The following is a 22,241-nucleotide window of genomic DNA, read 5'->3' as shown; positions in this document are numbered from 1 at the left end:
GTTTTACTAGGCGGGCCCAAAGAAATTTTCAGAGAGAGAAAGCAAAGAGGGAGAGCTTCCATATTTGAAACGTGTGGCGAAGCTGAGCGGTTAACTCAAGTAAGAGAGCGTCACACGCTTTTTGATGTGACGGGGCCCCCCAGGAAATACACCCGTCACCCGAATATGGGTGCCGTGGCGACGGACGTGTTAAACCTATCATTTGGATTGCTATGTGATCTGTTGATGAACAATAATCAAACAAACCGTTAAAAACGCCATTTTTTTATTTTTTCATTTATTTATTTAAGGATATATGGGCCAAGCCCGTCATCCGAACTACTTAAAAATTATGATGAGAGTTGATTTCTTAAATATAGAGCTTCTTGATTGTCGGGATGCTTAAATTAAGGTCTATTGCACTGTTAAAACCCTAAATTGCACCTCCCTCATAAAACGGAAAGCTGGTTCGTTGCGGCTGTAATTCGTCCTGCGATGGTCAAGTGCATAACGCATGCGTCGTCTCAAAGTCAGAGTGCTTGTGTTCGCTGTCAAGCGGGAACATAAAAACGTTGAGTCCACCATGCCTGTATCTACCTTAAGAAAAAGGTTAAATCATTTATGCGGTGCCGACTTTCCAACAGATCCAAATCTAGTAGGCAACATTAATGTTCATATTCCGGTAGACTCTCTCCCCAGGCAAGATTCCTCACTGCAAATTTGACGAAACGCTTCTGAACAGCTTCCATTCGGTTTAAGTGTGTTTGGTACATGGGCCTCCAAACTGTGCTCGCGAAATCGAATCTCGATCGCCATTGACATGATAGTTACACTCAGAAAAATAAGTTTGCCATAAGATTTTCTTATAAACTGGCGCCATAAGAAAAATCATTGAAATTTATAAGATTGTCTTATGACGCGAATGAATTCTTCAGATGAACGCCTACTTCGTTGAGAGGTTTTCGCTTTTCATAAGAGGGTCTTATAGAAACAGAAAATGTCATGTTTGATGAGAATAACTCAAGATTATTGATGTTAAAACATTTTATTTATTTTCTAGCTAATTTGTTACATCATTATCACTAACAGCAGCACACAAACACTGGGTTCTAAAAAAATTATTCTGCCGCATCGGGTCCTTTGAGTTTTTACTTTTTCCGGGCAATATGCTGAAAAGTAAACAAAAAATAATGTGTTTGAGTTTACAAATACTGTCAATATTTACAAAAAATAAACTTGCCATTTAGAATAAGATAATCACTCAACTTTTAGGAAAAATATAATGGCTTCACTACTGTTTGATACCTCGTTTGACGATGAAAAATAATGACTGATGGGATGGACTGATGGAACACATTCATTATTTTTTCACAATGCCGCTTCTTCTATTTTGCATAAGAACTTACTTTGAAAATTGGATGAATTTCATAAGACTCATATGAAAATCAATTTTCCACTCTAAAAAGCGGTTCATAAGACACATCTTATGAAAATTATAATAAAAATGTGCCTGAGTGTAGGAATAGACACGCAGTAATTGTTCTGACTCATGAGAAAACTAATTTACATCTAGAATGCCTTTCCTCTTTGCTATAACTAAGTACTGAAAGAAATGACGCAAATCTCAGTTTAACCAGTTTAACTACTTTGTTGTTGCAGTCTATGTATCTTTTTTCTTCTTTTATTTTACTATTGTTATTTAAACTACAACTACACTTTATTCATTCCATCATGCTTTAACACATTACGTACAAAAGTTACGACATTCGAACGCTTAGATTTAAAGCTTGAGTTTCCAGTTATTTATTTAGTTAAGGTAAGGAGATGTAACAGTAACCGATTCAATAATGTACCATATTGAAAAATAAATAATAGTTTAAGAATTTAAAATATCAATCAGATTGAGAATGTTCAGTTCTATTTTTTTTTTTTAAATTATAAACTTGAATATAACTCACGTTGTAACTCGAACAATTCAACATAGCAATATTTATTAAAATGATGTTGTCACAAAGTGAAGAGATGCAAATAGTTTTTGATGGGTTGTACTCGTGACAAACTTGCTTCCGTTTACCTTGAACCTGTCAAAAAATCAACTCCGGGTATAGCATACAGGCTGCATATCCCACATATAAGCAGCAAACTGGCGGATGCTTACCTTCTCACATGTTTGCCTGTCATTTCACATAATGGGAAGAAGTAGGTAGGTACCTATTTATGACTTGTCAAGAAACAAACTTCAACGGATACTATCGATCAACGGACGAAGAAGTGGGAATTTCGCACTTCAGAAAAGCAAACAACTTAAGCGGCTTGCGATTTTTTTTTGTTTTTGTTAACATTTGAGTTCAGTGTTTTCGACTGCTTAGCGACGCACCCGCGCACCGAAGAAAGGTGTGGGTTTAAGATATCACGTGCGTATGAACATAGGGGAATTGTTTTGAAAAAAAAAATGTTCAAACAATTACGACGGAGTCATTCCCAATCCGTTACATTTCGCCAGGGTTAAAATATTGCACAATTTTGTCATTAGAAAGACGAGATATCACCGAGGTCACGCAAACCCCGCATTGATCCACATCAGTTCTATCCCATATAACTTATTCAAAAATATGCATCATTCAGCGACACACTTATCAGAACGATGATGAGTAATGGGTAATTTCGGATTGCAGCGGAAAATTTCAACAGCATTAGATTTGATTGACCATCAAAGGTGCTAATCGTGCTGATGGAATATTTACAAGTAAGTATACTTACTATAGGTATGTATTTCGGTCTATTGTTGTTGTTCGTGAACTTTAAGATGATGCTGAAGCACAGTCTTGTAGGCGAATGCGGCATCACAAGCGTGGCACTGGTATTGGCGGTTTGGCGCGTGGGTGATTTTGTGCGCCAGCAGATTTCCGGAAGAAGCGAATGACTTGGGACACTGGTCACACTGGTACGGTCGTTCCCCGGTGTGCGTTCGGTTGTGCTTTTTCAGGGCGGAACTGGAGAAAAAGAAATACATAAACAGGAAGAGAATAGAACTGAATTTATATAGTATGCCTAATTTTACAAATTCGTCAAGTAACTAGCTATGCTTGATTAATCTGCATATTTAAACATACATGTAAAGATAGCGAAATTTGGCTCATATAAAACATTTAAAATATGGTTTAAATATTTGTGATGTAACGATGATCAATAAATCCAAGTTCGAATGAAAGAGGATTAGATTGATTGAAGATTAAAATTATCATAATCATCATTCCAATGTACTGAAGAACTGAGATTTTTGAAAGATTAAAAAAGGGCTATGAAAATAATCAATAACAAGTTTAAAATCCAACCTGTACCAATCAATTGACCATACCAACAAAAATAAGTTTGGTTTTCTAAAACCTTAAATTTAGAAATGAGAAAAAGCCATGGAAATTTTTTTGACACAATTCAATTTGCATGATGATCCAGTTCTACGATCCTCAATACTTCTATGTGTAGGATATGACTTCAACCCTGTTCAACAGTATAGAGAGAATTCAGAAAATTATTAAGAAAGAGAGCGAAAGCCTATCCGAAGTTTCGAGATGAGAGATTAGTTCAGTTTTAGTGCAACAGCGAACCGTACCAGCCGCAATAAAAGTAATTGTCCGAACTGTATTGCTTTCGTTTATTTCAACCGAAATATTCTTCACCGGAGATCTCTACAAGTGGCGCAATCGGCAGGATCGTAAGTATTTTTTTTAACGTTTGGTGGGAAGTGAAAACCTACGCTGGCCTGTGCAACTTTCGCTGTCTTGTTCATCGCAAACATGGAAGATTCCTAGCGTTTGGTGTTTTTCTAACATGGCGTAAATTTTTCTCAAACAAGGTGAAAAAAAAACAGAATGTGAACAGTGGAAAGAAATATGGCGGTGAAAGCATAAATTCGGCAGAAAAAGTCTATTGTTGAGTGGTGGTGGTGTGAAAAATGAGACCAACGCAATGTTGTAGTCACTAACACTGAGAACAGCTCCCGCCTTTAGTGAAATGAATCATATGCATTGTTGTTGCTGAAAAGAGAGTCCGACTTGTGTCGTAGTCATTTTTGCAGAGTGAGTCCAACTATGTGTTGCAGTCGTGGAAAAATGCAAGTGTGAACAGCGAGACCAAATGATTAATGCAGTCGCTAGAAAGAAAGAGTCCGACTTTTGGTCGCAGTCACGTTCAGCGATGCCACACATACCGATTTTCCGGTATTTATACCGATTTTTGAGCGAAGTTTTGACCAAGAATCGGTATATACCGATTACCGATTTTTGGCAAAAAATACCGATTTCATACCGATTTTTAAGATTTTAACTCAAAACTCATTCCACTTCAACATTTCCACTTCATTCAAGCTATCCTCGAGAAGGTCCCGCAGAAAGAAGACAAAGTTCGGTAGCTGGCGTGGCGTAACTTTGATCTGTACAACTTTTGAAGTATTCTGCAAAGATCTCCACTGCTCACTCTAATAATTCGTTCAGTTGTTCGCGCTGTTTTGTTCCTTTATTCTGTCAAATGATGCACTATTATGGTACACAACCTCAAAGCCAATGGGCTAAGCTCAAGGCTGATATTTGACCTTCTTTCTGCGACTGCCAATATAAGTTCCTTAAGGTCAATCTCAATTTTTCAAGGAAATACATACACCGTTTGAATATAATCATAATCCTTGTTCAACTCGTCGCCTGATGGGGTATGTCGAGATTTGAAGCGCAATCAGATACACGGTATGTAATATCATCGGTATAATCTTCAATCCTTCTGCATCTTGTTAGCCAAATAAATTATATCATAAGTACCTAAACTGCAGAGATCGCAGAATTAAAGACCACGCGAGGAAAAATAGGTTTCAGTTATTGTAAAACTATGTGTTTTTTAATCTTTTTCGAAAGAAAACCTTCTTTTAGAGCACATCTCTCATTTATTTGCGCATGAAATTTTTCGATTTTCATATGACTAATGCGTAATTTTTCATAAAATAAAATTTATTTTTTATTGGCTATAAAAAAATGAAGCAACAACTCTCTTAACTTTCTGCAATCATTTCTTTCTCTAATCGCTAGGACTCATATCTTATACTAAAAGCTGAATTAGAGAGATTGGCAAAAATCCATCAATAAAACGAAGAACATCAATTTGAGCCCATATTTACCTCGAACGTCAAAAAGCCATTGGATTTGTAAGTGTTTACGTAACTAAAATTTCCTTTAGGTTTACGGTTCTATTCTTGCCTTATCGAATTTATCAAATTTACATCCCACTTTAGCCAAACATCAAAGTTTCAAGTTTTTACTTAATTTATATGCATAACCAACGAGTAACCTGAAGGTGCTTGCCATGCCCCTATTTTTCTTATCAAACGATAACTTTTAAAATAAATTTCCATTCAGTTATGACTACTGGAAAGCAACACTTGTTTCGGATTTTCTGCTGAATTTTCAATTGTGATTTTTGCTTTTGTAAGCAAAAGCAGATAGTTTTAAAATTTAAAAAAAATGTATAAGTCATAACGAACATAAAGTTCTGTTAAAATTTCACAACCGTCATTTTGTGTAAACTAGTGTTACCTAGAACCAAGTTACGGAGAAAATGCAATAATATATGCTAAAACACATTAAGTCATCTAGTTTTGAACTAAAAATGAACATTCATTCAAATACCGATTTTCATACCGATTTTTAGGATTTACATACCGATAAAAGATTTTTTTGGGTTTCAAAATACCGATAGAAATGTGGCATCACTGGTCACGTTTACAGCGAGACCAGCTTATCGTTGCAGTCGCTCATGTGTATTTTGTTGTGAAAAAGGAAAGAGAGAAAAATATGTGCACTTTGAGAGGAACTGAAAGAGCCCGACGTTTAGTCGTAGTCGAACTGCAGGATCATGTGTATGTTGTATTTTGATGAGATGAGTTGAAAATGGGTGAGATGAAATGAAAATGTTAGAACGAAACTAATCGATTGGAGTTAGCTACGGTTGCTTTGTTATCAAATAGTAGGTTATTGAAATTTTTCAAATAAAAAACGGGAAAAGTAAACAATTTACAATTACATATGTAGAGTGAAATTTCGTTGTTCGGACATTGCATTGAAACAAACTTTGATAACAGTTTAATGAAATAAATCGTATAGAAAAAAAAACGCACAAATGGAATCTTGACGGTAAGTTTTCATTTCTTCTTTTAGATGAACGGAGGATCTGCTAACTGGCCTTTGCAGCCATTTAATGATGCCATTAATCCGCAAGGTTTGAGAAGAGAGTGGGAGGAGTGGTTGCGCTCTTTTGAACTTCTCGTTGAGCTGAAAGGTGTGCAAGCACTACATGAGAAATTGGTCATGCTATTGACATATGGAGGGCGAGGCTTGCAGAGAACCTATTACAACGCAGGACCCGCACCAGAAGAAATTCACCCGGAACCAACCCGGATTCCTTATCGTCCAGAGGAAGAACCTCAATACGACAATGCGATTAAGAGGCTAAATAAATTTTTCGTGGGGAAGCATAACGATCGCGTTGAGTTGGAGATTTTCCGCTCAATGCGGCAAACCAATGAAGAAGCGTTTAATTTGTTTTTACTACGTTTGCGAGAACAAGCAGTGCGATGCGACTTCGGAGAACGAATTGAAAAAGAAATTCTGCAGCAGGTTACCATGGGTGCTCGCGATGAGAGAGTTCGTGACAAAGGTATGGAAAACGTCATGACTTTAGACGAAATAACCAATTATGCTGTCAATCGCGAAATCCTTTACAAGCAAAAAGAAAAGGCCAAATTTGTAGCTGATGAGTCTCTGGTTGCCACGGTTCAACGTGGCAATTTTCGTCGAGCTCCGTATCGGACCAACCGTTGGAAACAACCACAATCGAATCACCGGACAAGATTTCTGAATACTCAGTCTCGTCCGATAGTTAGGCGTAATGAATGCTACAACTGTGGAGCCGAAGATCACTATTGGCAGTCATCATCGTGCCCAGGTCGACGTATTAAGTGCAATAGATGCAACGTGACAGGGCATTACGGAAGAAAATGTCTAGGAAGACAGCAGAATTGGCCTACTCGTAACGTCTGGAAGCGTCCGGAAGGTGAAACGAATAATCTTGGAGACGCTCCGTGGAAGGAAGAACTACCTCGTCGTCCAACTGCAAGTGATGTGTCTGAGGTAGAGTAATCGTTTTAATTTTGTTCTATTCTTCTTTGATTAATATTTTCTACATCCATGAACTGATTTGATAAATGAAATTAAATAAACCGAAAATGCGTAAATTTAAAAAACAAATATTTATCTTGTTTTAATAGGGACACTCATACCATCTTTTAAGAGAATCTGATGGAATAATAACTTGTAAAATCGACACTTTTCCAGTTCAATTTTTAATTGATTCTGGGTCTTCAATCAACTCTGTTACATCAGAAATTTGGGACAAAATTGTGAAAACCGATGTTAAAATATATAAGACCAAATTCCAATGCTCTCGTCAGTTCAAATCGTATGCATCTGAACAACCGTTGCAAATTTCAGCAATTTTTGAAGGATTTCAGTGAATGAGACCAAACCGAAGGCATACGCTGAATTCTTCGTAGTGACTGGAGCAAACAAATGTCTTCTCAGCAAACAAACTGCTGAAGAGCTCCGTGTGCTGAAAGTAGGACTCGATGTACAACACGTTCAGACATTTAAACCATTCCCTAAATTTCCCAAAATCGAAGTTAAGCTGACGATTGACGAAAAGATCCCACCCAAAAGAATTTCATACCTACGAGTTCCAAGCGCTATGGAGCAAAAAGTGGATGAAAAAAATAATCGAAATGCTACGCTGTGATATTATCGAGCCGGTGCAAGGTTCATCTGATTGGATTTCCCCTATGGTGGTCGTACCAAAAGGGAAAGACGATGTACGGCTTTGCATCAACATGAGGTACCCCAACACTGCTATCCAGAGAGAATACTACCCCCTCCCAGTTATTGACATTTTCTTAAATAGATTGAGAGGTTCGGTATGCTTATCAAAACTAGATATTACATCAGCCTTTCATCATATCGAATTGCATCCCGACTCACGCGGCAGAACCACTTTTATGACTGGGCGTGGACTTATGCGCTTCAAAAGATTATTTTTCGGTATAAACTGTGCGCCTGAAATTTTTCAGCGGGTAATGACCCAGATGCTGAATGGCATAGATGGCGTCATAGTTTATATAGACGATATAGTGGTGACAGGCCGCACCCGCCAAGAACATGACACCCGACTGAGACAAGTTTTGAAAGTACTTCGTCAGAACAATGCTTTGCTGAACGAGAAGAAATGTTCCTTTGGCGTAGACGAAATTGATATACTAGGATTCAAAGTCAACGCGAAGGGAATTAGCCCGTCAGACGAGAAAATATCTGCTATTAAAAACTTCAGGAAACCGGAAACAAAAGAGGAGACTAGAAGTTTTCTAGGGCTGGTCAATTTTGTAGGCCACTTCATTCCGAAGTTATCTGCACGGTCCGAACCACTGCGGAAATTTATCCGTGGAGAGGTTGAGGTTTTCGGAAAAGAACAATGCGATGCCTTCGATGATCTCAGGAACGACTTGACAGTCAAAGTACTCAAACTTGGATTTTTTGATCCACTCGATGCGACTGAGCTTTACGTAGATGCGTCACCGAGTGGACTCGGCGCAGTCCTCGTCCAGCGTGATAAGGAGAACTTCCCCAGAATAATATGTTTTGCCTCAAGGATTGACAACATCCGAAAAGGTTTATCCTCAGACACAGCGAGAGGCCCTGGCTGTGGTATGGGCAGTAGAAAAATTCTACCTTTACGTCTTTGGTATGCATTTTATTTTGTACACCGACCACAAGACATTAGAATACATATACGGAGGAAAATATCAAGATGGTCGTCGTGCTTGTACCAGAGCAGAATCATGGGCTCTTCGTCTGCAACCTTATACTTTTACTGTTAAGCACATCCCAGGTCACATGAACATATCTGACATTCTATCGCGTTTATGTCCAAATCAGGAAGCTGCGTTTGATGAAGCCTCAGAACATTTTCTCTTCGCTGTAGGGGAAGGTCTAACGGCAATAAACTTGGACGAGATTAGGAATGAGACAAGGAAAGATGGTACACTAACCGATGTTATTGAAGCTATGAAAACTGGTTATTGGCCGGCAAATTTAATACGATACGAGGCATTCAAAAAAGAGCTGGGTATCATGGAGGGTATTGTGATTCGGGACGAACGTATAATTTTACCGCAGAGTTTGAGGAACAAAGCACTGGATATAGCACACCGAGGGCACCCTGGCGTTATCGCAATGCGGAAAATTCCACGCGAAAAGGTTTGGTGGCCCTACATGGATAGGGATGTCACCAACAAAGTCCAAGAATGTGCAGGATGTGCGGCAGTTAGCTCGCAATTTCCTCCTGAACCTATGACAAGGAAAGAGATCCCGGAACGGCCATGGCAGGATATAGCAATCGACTTTTTTAGTGTCAAAGAGTGTGGCACTTTCTTAGTAATAGTAGACTATTTCAGCAGATTTTTGAGGGTTATAGGAATGAAGCTGAAAGAAGAATATAGCACACCATCTCTGCGCTTCAAACCTTGTTTGATGAACACTTCTATCCGGAAACAATACGTTGTGACAATGGGCCACCCTTTGCGAGTCAAGAATTTGCTAGTTATTGAGCGAATAAAAATATACGATTGGTTCATTCTATACCGTATTGGCCGCAAATGAACGGCCTTGTGGAACGGCAAAACCAAGGATTGCTACGAGCTTTACGAATCGCAAAGGCTACAAACAAAGATTGGCGTGCGTCATTGAAAGAATATGTTCAAATGTATAACAGCACTCCGCATACCGTAACAGGAAAAGCCCCAATAGAACTTATGACCGGGCGACCTATCAAAGACCTACTTCCGTCGATTAGAACGGATCCTTACTTTTATCGGGAAGAAGCAGTACGCGAAAGAGATGCAGTGGAGAAATTAAAAGGTAAAAAATACGCAGATATGCCACACCATCAGATATTAAAGTAAATGATACTGTTATCGTTCGGAATTTCGATAATGGTAAACTCGAACCAAAGTTTAAATTGGAGCGTTTTCGGGTCGACAGAAGAGCTGGAAGTGATTGCAGGATCACTAACGATGAAGGAGTTTCGTATCGTCGTTCGGTTACTCACTTGAGAAAGTTACCAAGGGAAAATGAAGGTTGGTGCAAAACTTGTTTGTTCTTTTCGCGATGATTTATGTAATTTTATTCAATTCACTTAATTTATCCATTAATTATAATTTATTTTTTAGGCATTCTTACTTCCTCTCAAGGTTCCCCTGGAAAGGACGAGTCACGTGCAGAAACAACCGAGACCGGGAAAGATCCTAGCAAGGGCACAATGGAAGCAGAACAATTTAGACGGATGTCATCATCAGAAGGCGTTGCACCGATGGCTACGGCATCGGCCTCTTTTGGAGATATGCACCGAAATTTAAGGAACACTTCGCCAATCGAAAAACGTCCAGCACGACTACGGAAACCTAAAGTGCGGTATAGTCCGTGAAGTGTTACTCTTAACCATATAAACAAATTTATTTTATTATATTAGTGAGGGGGAAGGATGTAGGATATGACTTCAACCCTGTTCAACAGTATAGAGAGAATTCAGAAAATTATTAAGAGAGAGAGCGAAAGCCTATCCGAAGTTTCGAGATGAGGGATTAGTTCAGTTTTAGTGCAACAGCGAACCGTACCAGCCGCAATAAAAGTAATTGTCCGAACTGTATTGCTTTCGTTTAATTCAACCGAAATATTCTTCACCGGAGATCTCTACACTATGAACTTTTCACTTTTCGTTCAGAAATCGAAGATAAACTTTTACGAAAAAGGATTTTCATTTCCCTTTATGCAAAAAGCAAGTATTGTTCAGCGTGTGACGTTTTCTTATGGGAAACCAGTCTCTTTGATGATAAACGCCATAGAATCGACAAGTCATCTGATGTCTTATACTTGGCCAAATATTATTTTATTTGGTTTTAAAAATTTTAATAAATGAAGCTCAAGAAAGATGAACATACCAATTTCTGATTATAAATATGACTGCTATGAGGGTTAAATATTGATATTTAAATTTAAAATTTTATTTAGAAACCCGAAATATCCGGTTGTTTTTGAAAAAAAAAATGCTGATTTCCAGCAACTGAGATAACTGGTTTCCAACAATTGAGTTTGCTGATCGTTTTCAGCAATTCAAATTGCTGGAAAATAAGCGGGACAAAAAACCAACAAAAAACATTTGCTGTGTACACAGTAAATTTTTGCCTCGATTTCCAGAAAAAAAATTGCTGGGAAGTCCAGCAATCCAAATTTTTGCTGGAAACCAGCAAATATTCTCCGTCTTGCTGATTTTTCCTGCACTTGATCTGTATTGCTGAAAAACCAGCAATCGATCTGTCAATCTTGGATTTTTTGTTTTTTTGTCATTTTTTTTTTTTCGCTGCAACCAAGGGTCAAATGGAGACTGATATATTCGAGCCTCGGCGCACAGCGGCATCTCGCTGCAGGAAGAATATTGATGCATTTTAATTTTAATCTATATATAAAAACCAATTTCGGTATGTTTGTTCGTTTGTTTTTTTTTTTTGTCCTTTATAGACTCAGCCGTCTTAAGAGCTAGAGGTCTGAAATTTGGCATGGATGCTCATTAGACCGCTGCAAAAAATGACTTTTTTGCTCCCATATGTTTTTTCGATTCCTTTTGGGTCACCAAGCATCAGTGTGAAATTTTCGATAATTTGGTTGATTCCTGAGTTAGCGCAACGCGTTTTAATTTTGTATGGAAATTTGTATGGAAGAAGAAATTTTTGCACATTAAATCATCCCGAAAATTCAAATAAGCTTGAAATGAAGTCGGTCTTTGATTTTTGGTTTTGACTATTCTTAAGCTTTATTTTTCGCTAACATGACAAAGCAGCAATCAATTTCATGAAAAAGGTTATAACCATTTCAAAATAAAAAATCTGAATCCATTGAAAAATATTCGAAAAAGGCAGACTTTGCTTACTAGAGCTGTTAATAATTGTAAGAAATGTTTTTGTAAAGGCTATGTTTTTGTCAACCAAGCGGATCATGTTCGTTCTCGCGATCAACAAGTTATCAATAATAAAGAAATTGTGGCATATTGCCAAAACTTTAATAAAATGCTAAGCGCATCTAAACTAAACACAATTCATAAAAATTTAGTAGCAAGTAATTATACTATTATTTAAGGAACCGAAACAAGCTGGGATAAAAAGCGAGGAAATTTTTGGATCGCGTTATAATGTCTACAGAGATGACCGAGATTTCAATTTGTCTGACAAGAAATCAGGCGGAGGCGTTATAGTAGCAATAAGCTCTTCTTTCGATTCTGAGCTTATTGAAATAACTAAGCACAAAGAATTTAAGCAGGTGTGGGCAAAAGCTCAAATCTTCAAGAAAACCCATATTTTTGGATCGATCTACTTTCCTCCAGAATATGCCAGTAAAGATTATTTCCAAAAGTTTCTCTGAGCATTACAGAATTATTCAGAAGCTTCAAACCCGAATTCAAAATTCACCTGTATGGCGATTTTAATCAATCGAATCTGCAATTTTTACCCGATGAAGATGATGAGGCAATCCTCTTACCGATTTTTGGAGATAATGAAACATTACAATTCCTTTTCGACAATCTTGCTACCTTATGTCTTAATCAAATAAATCATGTGAAAAATGCATGCAACCGCTATCTCGATTTACTGTTTTCAAACTTGACTGATGACTTTTTTATTTTGGAGGCTACAAATCCAATTTGGAAAAATGAGATCTTTCATACAGCTATCGAATTTTCAATTATATGTTCTGACAACAAAGGAATACCAGAATACGAATATGAGGAGACCCTTGACTTTTTCCATGCAAATTACACGATGATTAAATCTAAATTACAATCAGTTAATTGGCAATCAATCAACAAACCACGCGACGAGACGGCAGTTCCTCCTGCTGCTGGGTTGGGTGGTAGATTTGGTGAGCGACAAAAAGAGAGCTGAAGGATTTGTTTCTCCCGCGGCTACTTGAGGGGTGCGAGATTTGTACACCAACCTGCTGAAAACGTTGGCCAAACTGGTTGAAATCTGGCAGCTTTCAGTAAATTCGAAAAACGTTGCTACAAATTTTCAAAACACCACACAAAAAGTATGTCCATCGAAAGAGGAGATTCTAATGAATATTTAGGTATATAAAAAGTGACGAATTTGAGTTCAAATTTTAGAGAAATCACGCTAACAAAATCCCGTAAACCCACCGACATGAGGGGGAGTTTGAAAAATGACAAAAAAGATGTGATTTTCATTACAACATACTGAACAACGGAGATTTTTGAGGAACCAACTATGTTCTACGAAAATAATAATAAAGTTAACGAAAAAAAACTAAAATTTGAATTCAGAGAAATTGTTACATTAGGAAATGAGCCTGTGGAGAGAACCAATAAGATAAGAGATCTAGGTATTATATTGGACTCAAAACTTACCTTTGTAGATCACTATAACTCAGTAATTCAAAAATCAAATAGTATGCTTGGCTTTGTAAAACGTTTTAGTTATAATTTTCAAGACCCATATACAGTAAAAACATTGTACACAGCTTATGTCCGATCCATACTTGAGTACTGTAGCATTGTGTGGTCCCCTTTTCAAATTTCTAATAAAAACCGTTTAGAATAAATCCAAAAACAATTTGTTCTATTTGCTTTACGAAATCTAGGATGGTCTCAGAGCCAATTACCAAGCTACACACTTAATCTTTTCTCCTGTGGTCGGGAAGATTTCGATCTGTATTTTCAACAGCTGAAATTACAGGACGATTTCAGGACAACAAAACAGCTCAGGAAAACAACTGTCAAATTCACCTGAATGTTCGAAACGGTTTTCCCCTGTAACTTGCAGGAACTTTTGAAATTTTCCAGTGAGCTCGAAACGATTTCCTACTGTGATTTGTAGTGAATTATGCTGCCCATTCCCCTGGTTTGATTTTTGTTTCAATAAATTTCTATGCAATGTTTAAAAAATGAAACATAGTTGTTGTTTAAACATGTTCAGTATATTTCAAGTAACTTTTTCTTCATTTGTTGTACATTTCACTTTTTTTACACATTTCACCATTCTTCACAATCATAACACACAGACAATTTTTTTTTCTGTAAGTACATACAAAAAGAAAATATTTCCATTATTTTCATTACCCAAACGCCGAAGGCAAAGACACTTACCGATGCGCCTTGCAAACCATTGAATTGAAATTCTTGCGCTCCGGATCCACGTCCATGTTAGCTACCTTAACGGATCGACGAAAGCTTCCAAACCGGGGCGAAAGTATACCGTAGAGTTTCTCCAAACAGTTCTGCGATGCTAAAGGTGAAAAGTTCACCGGATGATGAGCCGTTCTCAGCAGGCCACAACCAAATTTTCTGCAACAATATGAACTCGAACAAAACAAATTCTTCTAATCTTTAACATCGGTAACCGCAAAAAGTGACGAGTTGAAACGTTTGGCGGTTTTAATATTCATACACATGTGGAAGAGAGAGAAAAAAACCTGTTGGTTTTTTTCATACAGGAGAGCAAGAGACAGAAAATTTGACAAGGATTGGGTCTCCCGTGATTCAGGAGAACACTGTCCGGCATTCACGGGGATACGTTAAGTTTCTGTGCTCTCGTAGCAAGTTTGTTTCGTATTTCAGGAGAGATGAAGCGTCCTGAGATTCGTGCGAGTTTCCTTTCGAACTTCGTTTAAATTGAGCACTTTTCCCGTGACACGGAGATTCATGGTCCCGAGCGAAATAAATGCAATCTTAGTGTGTACACACTTAATCTTTTCTCCTGTGGTCGGGTCGATTTCGTCCTGTATTTTCAACAGCTGAAATTACAGGACAAATCTCGGGACACAAAAAGTGCTCAGGAAAACAACTGTCAAATTGACCTGTAGTTTCGAATTCATGATTTCCTGTAATTTTCAGGACTTTTGAAGTTTTCCTGTGCGTTCGAAATGGCTTTCCCCTTTAATTTGTCGTGAATTTAGGCATCCTTTCCCCTGCTTCAAATTTCGTTTTATAATTAAAATGAATCCCTAATTATCCCACAATTATTCAACCAAAAATGAAATTTATTTTTCAATATTTGTATCACATTTTTTACGTTCTGATTTTTTAAAACAATGCGGCATATATTTACCGCAACACACCACACAGACGGGACATTGTCTCTGTAAATAAAAAATATATTGTTGTAATTCACTAAAACGCCGGGTGCCACTGAAACTTACCGATGGCCGTGTGAACCTGGCATTCTAAATCTTGCGTTCCGGGGCCATTGTGAGCAAGCTGAGCAACCATATTTCCAAACCGAAGGAAGGAATATCGTGCCCATAATCTTCAAACTAATTAAGTTCAACCGTTCATCGTAACTACGATTTCACATTCATCAAAATTATTAAAACTGCATTAAAAAACGTTTCGCGATTTCCACTTGTGAGAAAGAGAAGAAAAAAAACCCTGCCGCCAAAAAGCACGACAGAAAACGTTTGACAGCTGATGTTCCCCCGTGATACAGGACGATTTTTCGAGCACCTGTGCATTCGTGGAAATTTCGTCCCAGATTTCAGAAGAAGTGGAGCGTCTCGTGATTCGGGAGGGTTCCCATTCGAACCTCGTTTAAATTCAGAAATTACCCGGTGGTTCGGAGAGTCAATATCCCGAGGAGAATAAATGCATTCTTAGTGTGTACGAATCACGCTGTTTACTAATAAATATTAAACCATTAAGTGTTAAAGAGAATTTGCTGCAATCTCTTTTGTAAACGACATAATTAATCAGCGTGTTCAGTCTACTTATCTACTAAATCAGTTAAACTTTTATTGTCCGAGTCGCCAGTTGAGAACCAGAAATCTGTTTATTTTAACCTCTGCTCGAACTGATTATGGTAAAAATAGTCCAATTAATTGTCTAATGCAGAATTATAATAAAAGCTACCAGAACATAGATTTTACTATGTCTAAACAGCAGCTAAAAAGTGTTTTTTACGGCAACAGGCACTTAAGAACCTTATATTGTAGTATTTAAAGTAATATTAAGATTGTAACTACTAGTTTTAAGAATATATATGTAGCCTACGATGTTTGGCGAAATAAATAAATAAATCAACAAGTTCTCTGGCAATGTAAAACAGTTTTGTGAGATTTTTTATTTCCATCCTTCTGTTACACAGCTTTCAAATAAGCAGTCAAAAAACGATAAAATTAAAAAAAAAATATTTTGAAAATAAATTTTTTTAATAACATTGATTATCTTTTTTGGGGTACAATTTAGTGTGGTAGGCTACGACCACCCGACCAATTAGAAGCTACTAGAATGTCGCAGCATGCTATCATCACGCTAGGAGTACCTGCTGGTATAAATACCACCCCTTGTGTGAAAGCTCTGTCATTCAGTTGTCACACTTGCTTGAATAAATATATATCTCTAGTTTAGTCTTTGCCTTTTCATTCGTCTGGGAACACGACAAATTGGCGACGAGAACCTCGAAGATCCCTATCAGAAGATGACCGAAATGGATATTAAAAACGCTATCCTCCGGCTCCACGAACGGTATCTGAACAGCATTTTGCCGAGTCACCCCCGAGACTTTGACTTTGAAACAACAGTGACAAAGCTCAAGCGTCTCTTTGGTCGACAAAAATCACTGTTCAACGCACGGTACCAGTGCCTGCAGTACAGGAAGGACGACGCAGATGATTTCACCGCTTACGCAGCTTCCATCAACAAAAACTGCGAGGCGTTTCAACTCAACCGGCTTACTAGTGACCAGTTCAAAGCTCTGCGTTTCGTATGTGGTTTACAATCGCCACGGGACGCTGACATACGAACTCGGCTTATTAGTAAGCTCGTAGCCGAAGAAAGCGCCCCACTTGCCGAAGGTTACCAGCTTACCCTGGACAAGCTGGTGGACGAGTGCCACAAACTCATCAACCTGAAACAGGACACACAAATGGTTGAGAAGAAGGACCCCTCAATCAACGCTGTGTCCCTCCATCCCAAGCCTCCCGGGAAGAAGACGAAAAAGGTTCCGAAGACGCCCTGCTGGCTCTGCGGGGACTTCCATTACGTCCGTGAGTGCCCGTTCCAGAATTCCACCTGCGGAAAATGCAAACGCAGGGACCACAAAGAAGGGTACTGTTCTTCAGCCGAATCAAAGCGGAAACAAACCGACAAGCATCACCCGAGCAACCGAAAGATGAAGAGCATCAGTTTGGTGAAACATGTTGACATCTCCAAAAAGCGCAAATTTGCTGAGGTAAATTTGAACGGCGTCAATGTGAAGCTCCAACTCGACTGTGCGGCCGACATCACCATAATTTCGACGGAAACCTGGGCTTGCATCGGAAAACCAACAATCAACCAGACGAACATCGTTGCAACCAGTGCATCCGGAAATATGCTCGACGTTTTGGGTGAATTCAGCACACGAGTAACCATCCGGAACGTCTCAAAACGAGCATGCATCTACGTCACCAACCATCCAGATCTGAACGTCCTTGGCGTCGACCTCATCGATACATTCAACCTTTGGTCGATTCCCTCCGATTCACTGAACGGGTCCACTTCGAACTTCCCTATGCAACCAACATTCGTCGCTGGGGATCAAATCAAGGCGAAAATTCAACAAAAGAGTTCGGTGGATACCTGGAAGAATCATCGAACTCAAAAAACGGAGGGAAGTACACCGTACTGCTGGACAACGGTCGACTCATCAGATCTCACACCAATCAACTGAAGGCCTGGTTCATCGAAGCAGCAGCACCGGTTCCAACACCAAATCTTCCTTTGTCGGTGTTGTTGGATGATTTCGTTTGAGCTCGTACAATCTTTCTTAAAAAAGGAAGATGTGGTAGGCTACGACCACCCGACCAATTAGAAGCTACTAGAATGTCGCAACATGCTATCATCACGCTAGGAGTACCTGCTGGTATAAATACCACCCCTTGTGTGAAAGCTCTGTCATTCAGTTGTCACACTTGCTTGAATAAACATATATCTCTAGTTTAGTCTTTGCCTTTTCATTCGTCTGGGAACACGACATTTAGGTTTATGCTTTATTCACATGAAAGGTACTGCATGAATCAAGGAACATTTTTAATCCCAAGATATATTTATGGAACTTTCAGATCATCTATGGCGATTTTGGAATGAAAAATTTTGTTTTCCCATACAAATTTCCATACAAAATTAAAACTTGTTGCGCTAATTCAGGACTGGATGGATCGTTCCAAAACTTTTATTGCTATTTCTGGCAGCAAAAATAACCAAAAAAAAGTTATGGGAGGTGTAAAAATTTAAGAATTTGAAATTTCCATCCAAACTTGCAGCGGTCTAATGCTCATTAGGACCAGGAATGATGAAAAATGTTTTCAGCTTTTCGGATGACCCCTTCTGAAGGGGGTCGTCCATACAAGGCAAGTATTGTTTTCGCGATATTGATGTTACTTTTCATCGGATTGTGTTGAAAATTTTCACATGAGTGTTTTGAAAGACGAGCAATTGATTTCAGGTGTCAAATTTTGTGTAAAGGGTCAGCCAAAGGGGTCGTCCATATTAACTGTTCGCTGTTTTTGCGATATTGACGTTATTATACATGGTATTCAGATGAAAATTGGTACACGATAGTTTCGAGTGACATGCAATCGATTTGAGGTATCAAATGTAGTGTAAGGGGCCGGCAAAAGGGGTCGTCCATATTAAATTTTCAGTATCTTAGTGATATTGTAGTTTTTATACATCGGATTGGGATGAAAATTTGCACATAGGAGTTTTTAGGGACAAACAACTGATTTCACTTATCCAAACTAAAATCAGGAGTCGGCCAAAGGGGTCGTCCATGTTAACTATTCACTGTTGATGCGATATTGTCGTTATTATACATCGGATTCAAACGAAAAATGGTACACGAGAGTTTTGAGAGATGAGCAATAGATTTCAGGTATTAAATTCAGTTTAAGGGGCCAGCAAAAAGGGTCGTCCATATAAACCTTTCAATATTTTTGCAATATCGTCGTTATTATACTTCGGATTGGGATGAAAATTTGCACACGGTAGTTTTCAGGGACGGGCAATCGATTTCAGATGTCAAATATTTTGCCAGGGGTCGACGAAAGGGGTCGTCCATATAAATGACGTTATTATACAATGAATTGTTTGACATCCTTGGAGGGGGATAGGAGTTTGCCAAATGTCCACGGAGGGGGAGGAGGGGGGGGGGGGGGGGGGGGGGTGCTGTCAAAAATCTCATTTTTCTGTAAACGTGGTATCTGAACGCCTCATACTGATTTGTTGTTTGGGGAATACTTCTCTCAGTTTGCCGAGTCAGAACAGTCAAAACTTACCTGGTGATGAAAGCCTTTTCGCAATAGCCGCATACATGCCTCCGGTCGTTGTTATGACTGCGTATGTGAGATTGAAGCGAATGTCGATATTTGAAGGACGCTTCGCAAATTTCGCAAACGAATTTCGTACTGTCTGGATCGTGGTTTATCTACCGGAAACCGAAAAGGTTAAAGAAGAAACTCCCGATAAGCATAGTGATAGTCAAATTCACATCCAAACTTACCTTGTGAAGTTTCAGTGCAGTCGGATCGCCAAAGGCTTTATCACAGTCGCTGCACTGATAAGGTTTATATCCGGTGTGAATGTTGAGATGACACTTAAAGTTACCCATCTGAGCGAATGCTTTCTGACAATACGGGCAAACATGCTTTCTTTCTCCCGAATGTACCGTCATATGTTGCTTCATGTTCAACTGTTTTGTGTTACAAATTTTACAGATACCAGGCTTGGATTTAGATTTATTTTTCGATTTAACGGCATCCTTGAAAGGTTTTGGATTAATTTTTGAATCCTGACTTCCATCTTTAGCAGGAAGATTCTGCTCAGTTTCATGAAAACTTATCGATTCCGGTTCTATAACTGATAGGCCTTGTTCATTTTCTACACATTCTATAACTGTTTCTTGTATATCAGAAGGATTGTTCAGTTTTTCGGCAATCTCTATCAAATACGTAGATTGTTCTGTTTGGGCTTTTTTCATGCCATGTTCTACAGAAGGAATAAGTTCAATTTCCAATAAGGATGTTCCTGGAATAGACGCACACGTTGTCGAATTTACGCTGAACTGTTTAGCGAAAGCAGTTCTAATTTTTTGGTCCGTTTTGATGCATTGCCTTATGAACTGATCACAAATGATGAGCTTAGATTTACAAATTTCGCATATTGCTGATGGTACTCCTTCAACATTAGAAATCTGAAATAATAAATTTATGAACATATGTATGACAAAAAGTACAATAAATAATTTAAAATTTAATTTGACCAGTTAAGTATATTAGTTAACTGTTAAAATTGATGATATTCATACGCTCAACGAAGCAATCTTTAAGCTAACAGCAGTTAAATAAAATCGGTGGAATTCAATTTATTAAAACGGCCTTTGTAAATCAATAAGTGCAACTATTTGTAAATTGCTTAACAGTAAATATTAGTCAGAAAATTAAATACATGAAGTAAACTTAAATAAGCACAAATTAATAAAATTTTACCGACACCAAGTTTTTCAACCGAGTCGTCGAATCGAGCGGGTTTGCTAATCACGATTACTTACCGAAATCGAGGTGCAAGAATGCACTTTCTGAGCCAAATTGTTCTCCACACCGTCAAATAAAGGCCACAACACATCATCCTCGGCCAAACACAATCGGCATGAATTACTTGAAATATCTGCAGTCATACTGGATGAATATTTCAAACTTTACATTGATGAATATGACATCAAACAGTTACAAATTGCACGAAATTGTTATTTGAATTATTAAAAATTTAGCATAAGTTCATTCAATTTTGTCTCTTGTTGAATGCGACTGAACAAGTTTATTTTCTATCGGAAAGAAGAGGTTATTCTTGCTCCTAAATCAAATGTATTCTACAGTTAGTAGAAATAACAATGACATCAAAACATTAAATAATTTTGAACATTAAATTTTCTGAATTAAAATTTAAAGTTATCACAGGGAACGAAATGATGCTCGCATTTATTTCAGTGTAAATTGTTTACATTTTATATAAACATCGCATGAGATAAGAGGTGCCAGGTGTCCTGATAAATCAGGATATGTCCTGATTTTCAATAGACCGTCTTAATTTTTTAAATTTGATTTGTCCTGATTTTTGAAAAATGGTCTTTAAAATGTACTGAATTGTATTGATTTCCGAAAATATTCAATTATCAGGATATCATTTGTTCGATTTGTCCGGTTCAGATGATATTTCAATGTTGTTTTTCCATATAAACTGAAGGTACGCCAAGATTCTGTTCCGTCTTAATGCATAAATTAAGGCGTCTACAGTTCCTGTATTTCGCATTTAATTATGCAATTTTAGCAGAATTTGTGTCCTGAAAAATCCTGATTTTTTCTTCATGATGTCCTGGTTTTTGACAAAACCACCTGGCATGCCCTGCGGGCATCTCTGCATGAGATGCATATCGAATTAATGTTTCCAACTTGACATGTCAAGTTCACCGCGGTGACTTGATAATAATTTAAAAAAAAGATTGCTTTCATGAATTAAAAAATCTATAAAAAATAATTGTAGTAAACAATTTGAACGCTACTGTTGTGCTTGAAAATGAAACGTTAATATTTCTAATGATCACCCTGATTATTATTTTTTTTTTAATAAAACTTCGGTTTGTCCCGTTTGTCCTCATTATGGATAATTTAAAAAAAAACAATTTGTCCAGTCCAGATGCTACGCCGGGAAAATCTGAATTGAAAATATACAGTCAACATTTTAATTTCGAAGTTTTTTCGTAACTAATATTAAACCAGAACAATTAAGATGTACATTTTTGAAAAAACAAACTTATATTTTTGAGGGTTTTTTAAAAGTGATTATTCATACAATTTGTAATACCATAAAAAATTAAAAAGTTTGGCACCTTGTCAGTGATCTAGATCACTTTTGACAGTGTCGAATTCGATGAATCGCTGTTTCACTCGCACCTGCAGTTCGTTCGATAAAAGATTCAGAACTCGAATTCAGATGGTCATCCTGCTCACTCCAACAATGTTCGCCTGAAACAACTGTCAACACAGGTGTAGCTCCATCTCACTTGCGCTTATTAGGAAGAC

General features: G+C 37.9%; 1 protein-coding gene across 2 annotated transcripts; it reads right to left on the bottom strand.

The window, feature by feature from the left end:
• Positions 1–657: 657 nt before the first annotated feature.
• LOC129743914 (zinc finger protein 791-like) lies at positions 658–21,103 on the bottom strand. 2 transcript variants are annotated; one of them, XM_055736157.1, is made up of 5 exons: positions 20,714–21,103; positions 19,667–20,356; positions 19,443–19,591; positions 2,740–2,972; positions 658–1,148 (listed from the first exon to the last, which is right to left on the bottom strand). In XM_055736157.1, exons 1-4 carry the CDS (start codon positions 20,837–20,839, stop codon positions 2,759–2,761), a joined length of 1,179 nt encoding a protein of 392 aa, XP_055592132.1. In that variant the 5' UTR covers positions 20,840–21,103; the 3' UTR covers positions 658–1,148; positions 2,740–2,758. The 2 variants fall into 2 exon arrangements, with proteins under 2 accessions (XP_055592132.1, XP_055592131.1); XM_055736156.1 differs by lacking the exon at positions 658–1,148 and having other exon boundaries at positions 2,653–2,972.
• Between the last annotated feature and the right edge of the window lie 1,138 nt (positions 21,104–22,241).

This window comes from Uranotaenia lowii, chromosome 2 (assembly GCF_029784155.1).
Source record: "Uranotaenia lowii strain MFRU-FL chromosome 2, ASM2978415v1, whole genome shotgun sequence".
Lineage (NCBI taxonomy): Eukaryota > Metazoa > Arthropoda > Insecta > Diptera > Culicidae > Uranotaenia > Uranotaenia lowii.
Note: the sequence above shows the minus strand (reverse complement) of the source record. Positions and strands in the feature narration are given on the sequence as shown.

Coding starts and splice junctions, on each gene's coding strand:
- LOC129743914 (XM_055736157.1), bottom strand. CDS start 20,839: ATGACTGCAGATATTTCAAGTAATTCATGCCGATTGTGTTTGGCCGAG. Junction 20,357..20,713: donor ATTCTTGCACCTCGATTTCG/GTAAGTAATCGT, acceptor TTATTATTTCAG/ATTTCTAATGTTGAAGGAGT. Junction 19,592..19,666: donor CTGCACTGAAACTTCACAAG/GTAAGTTTGGAT, acceptor GGTTTCCGGTAG/ATAAACCACGATCCAGACAG.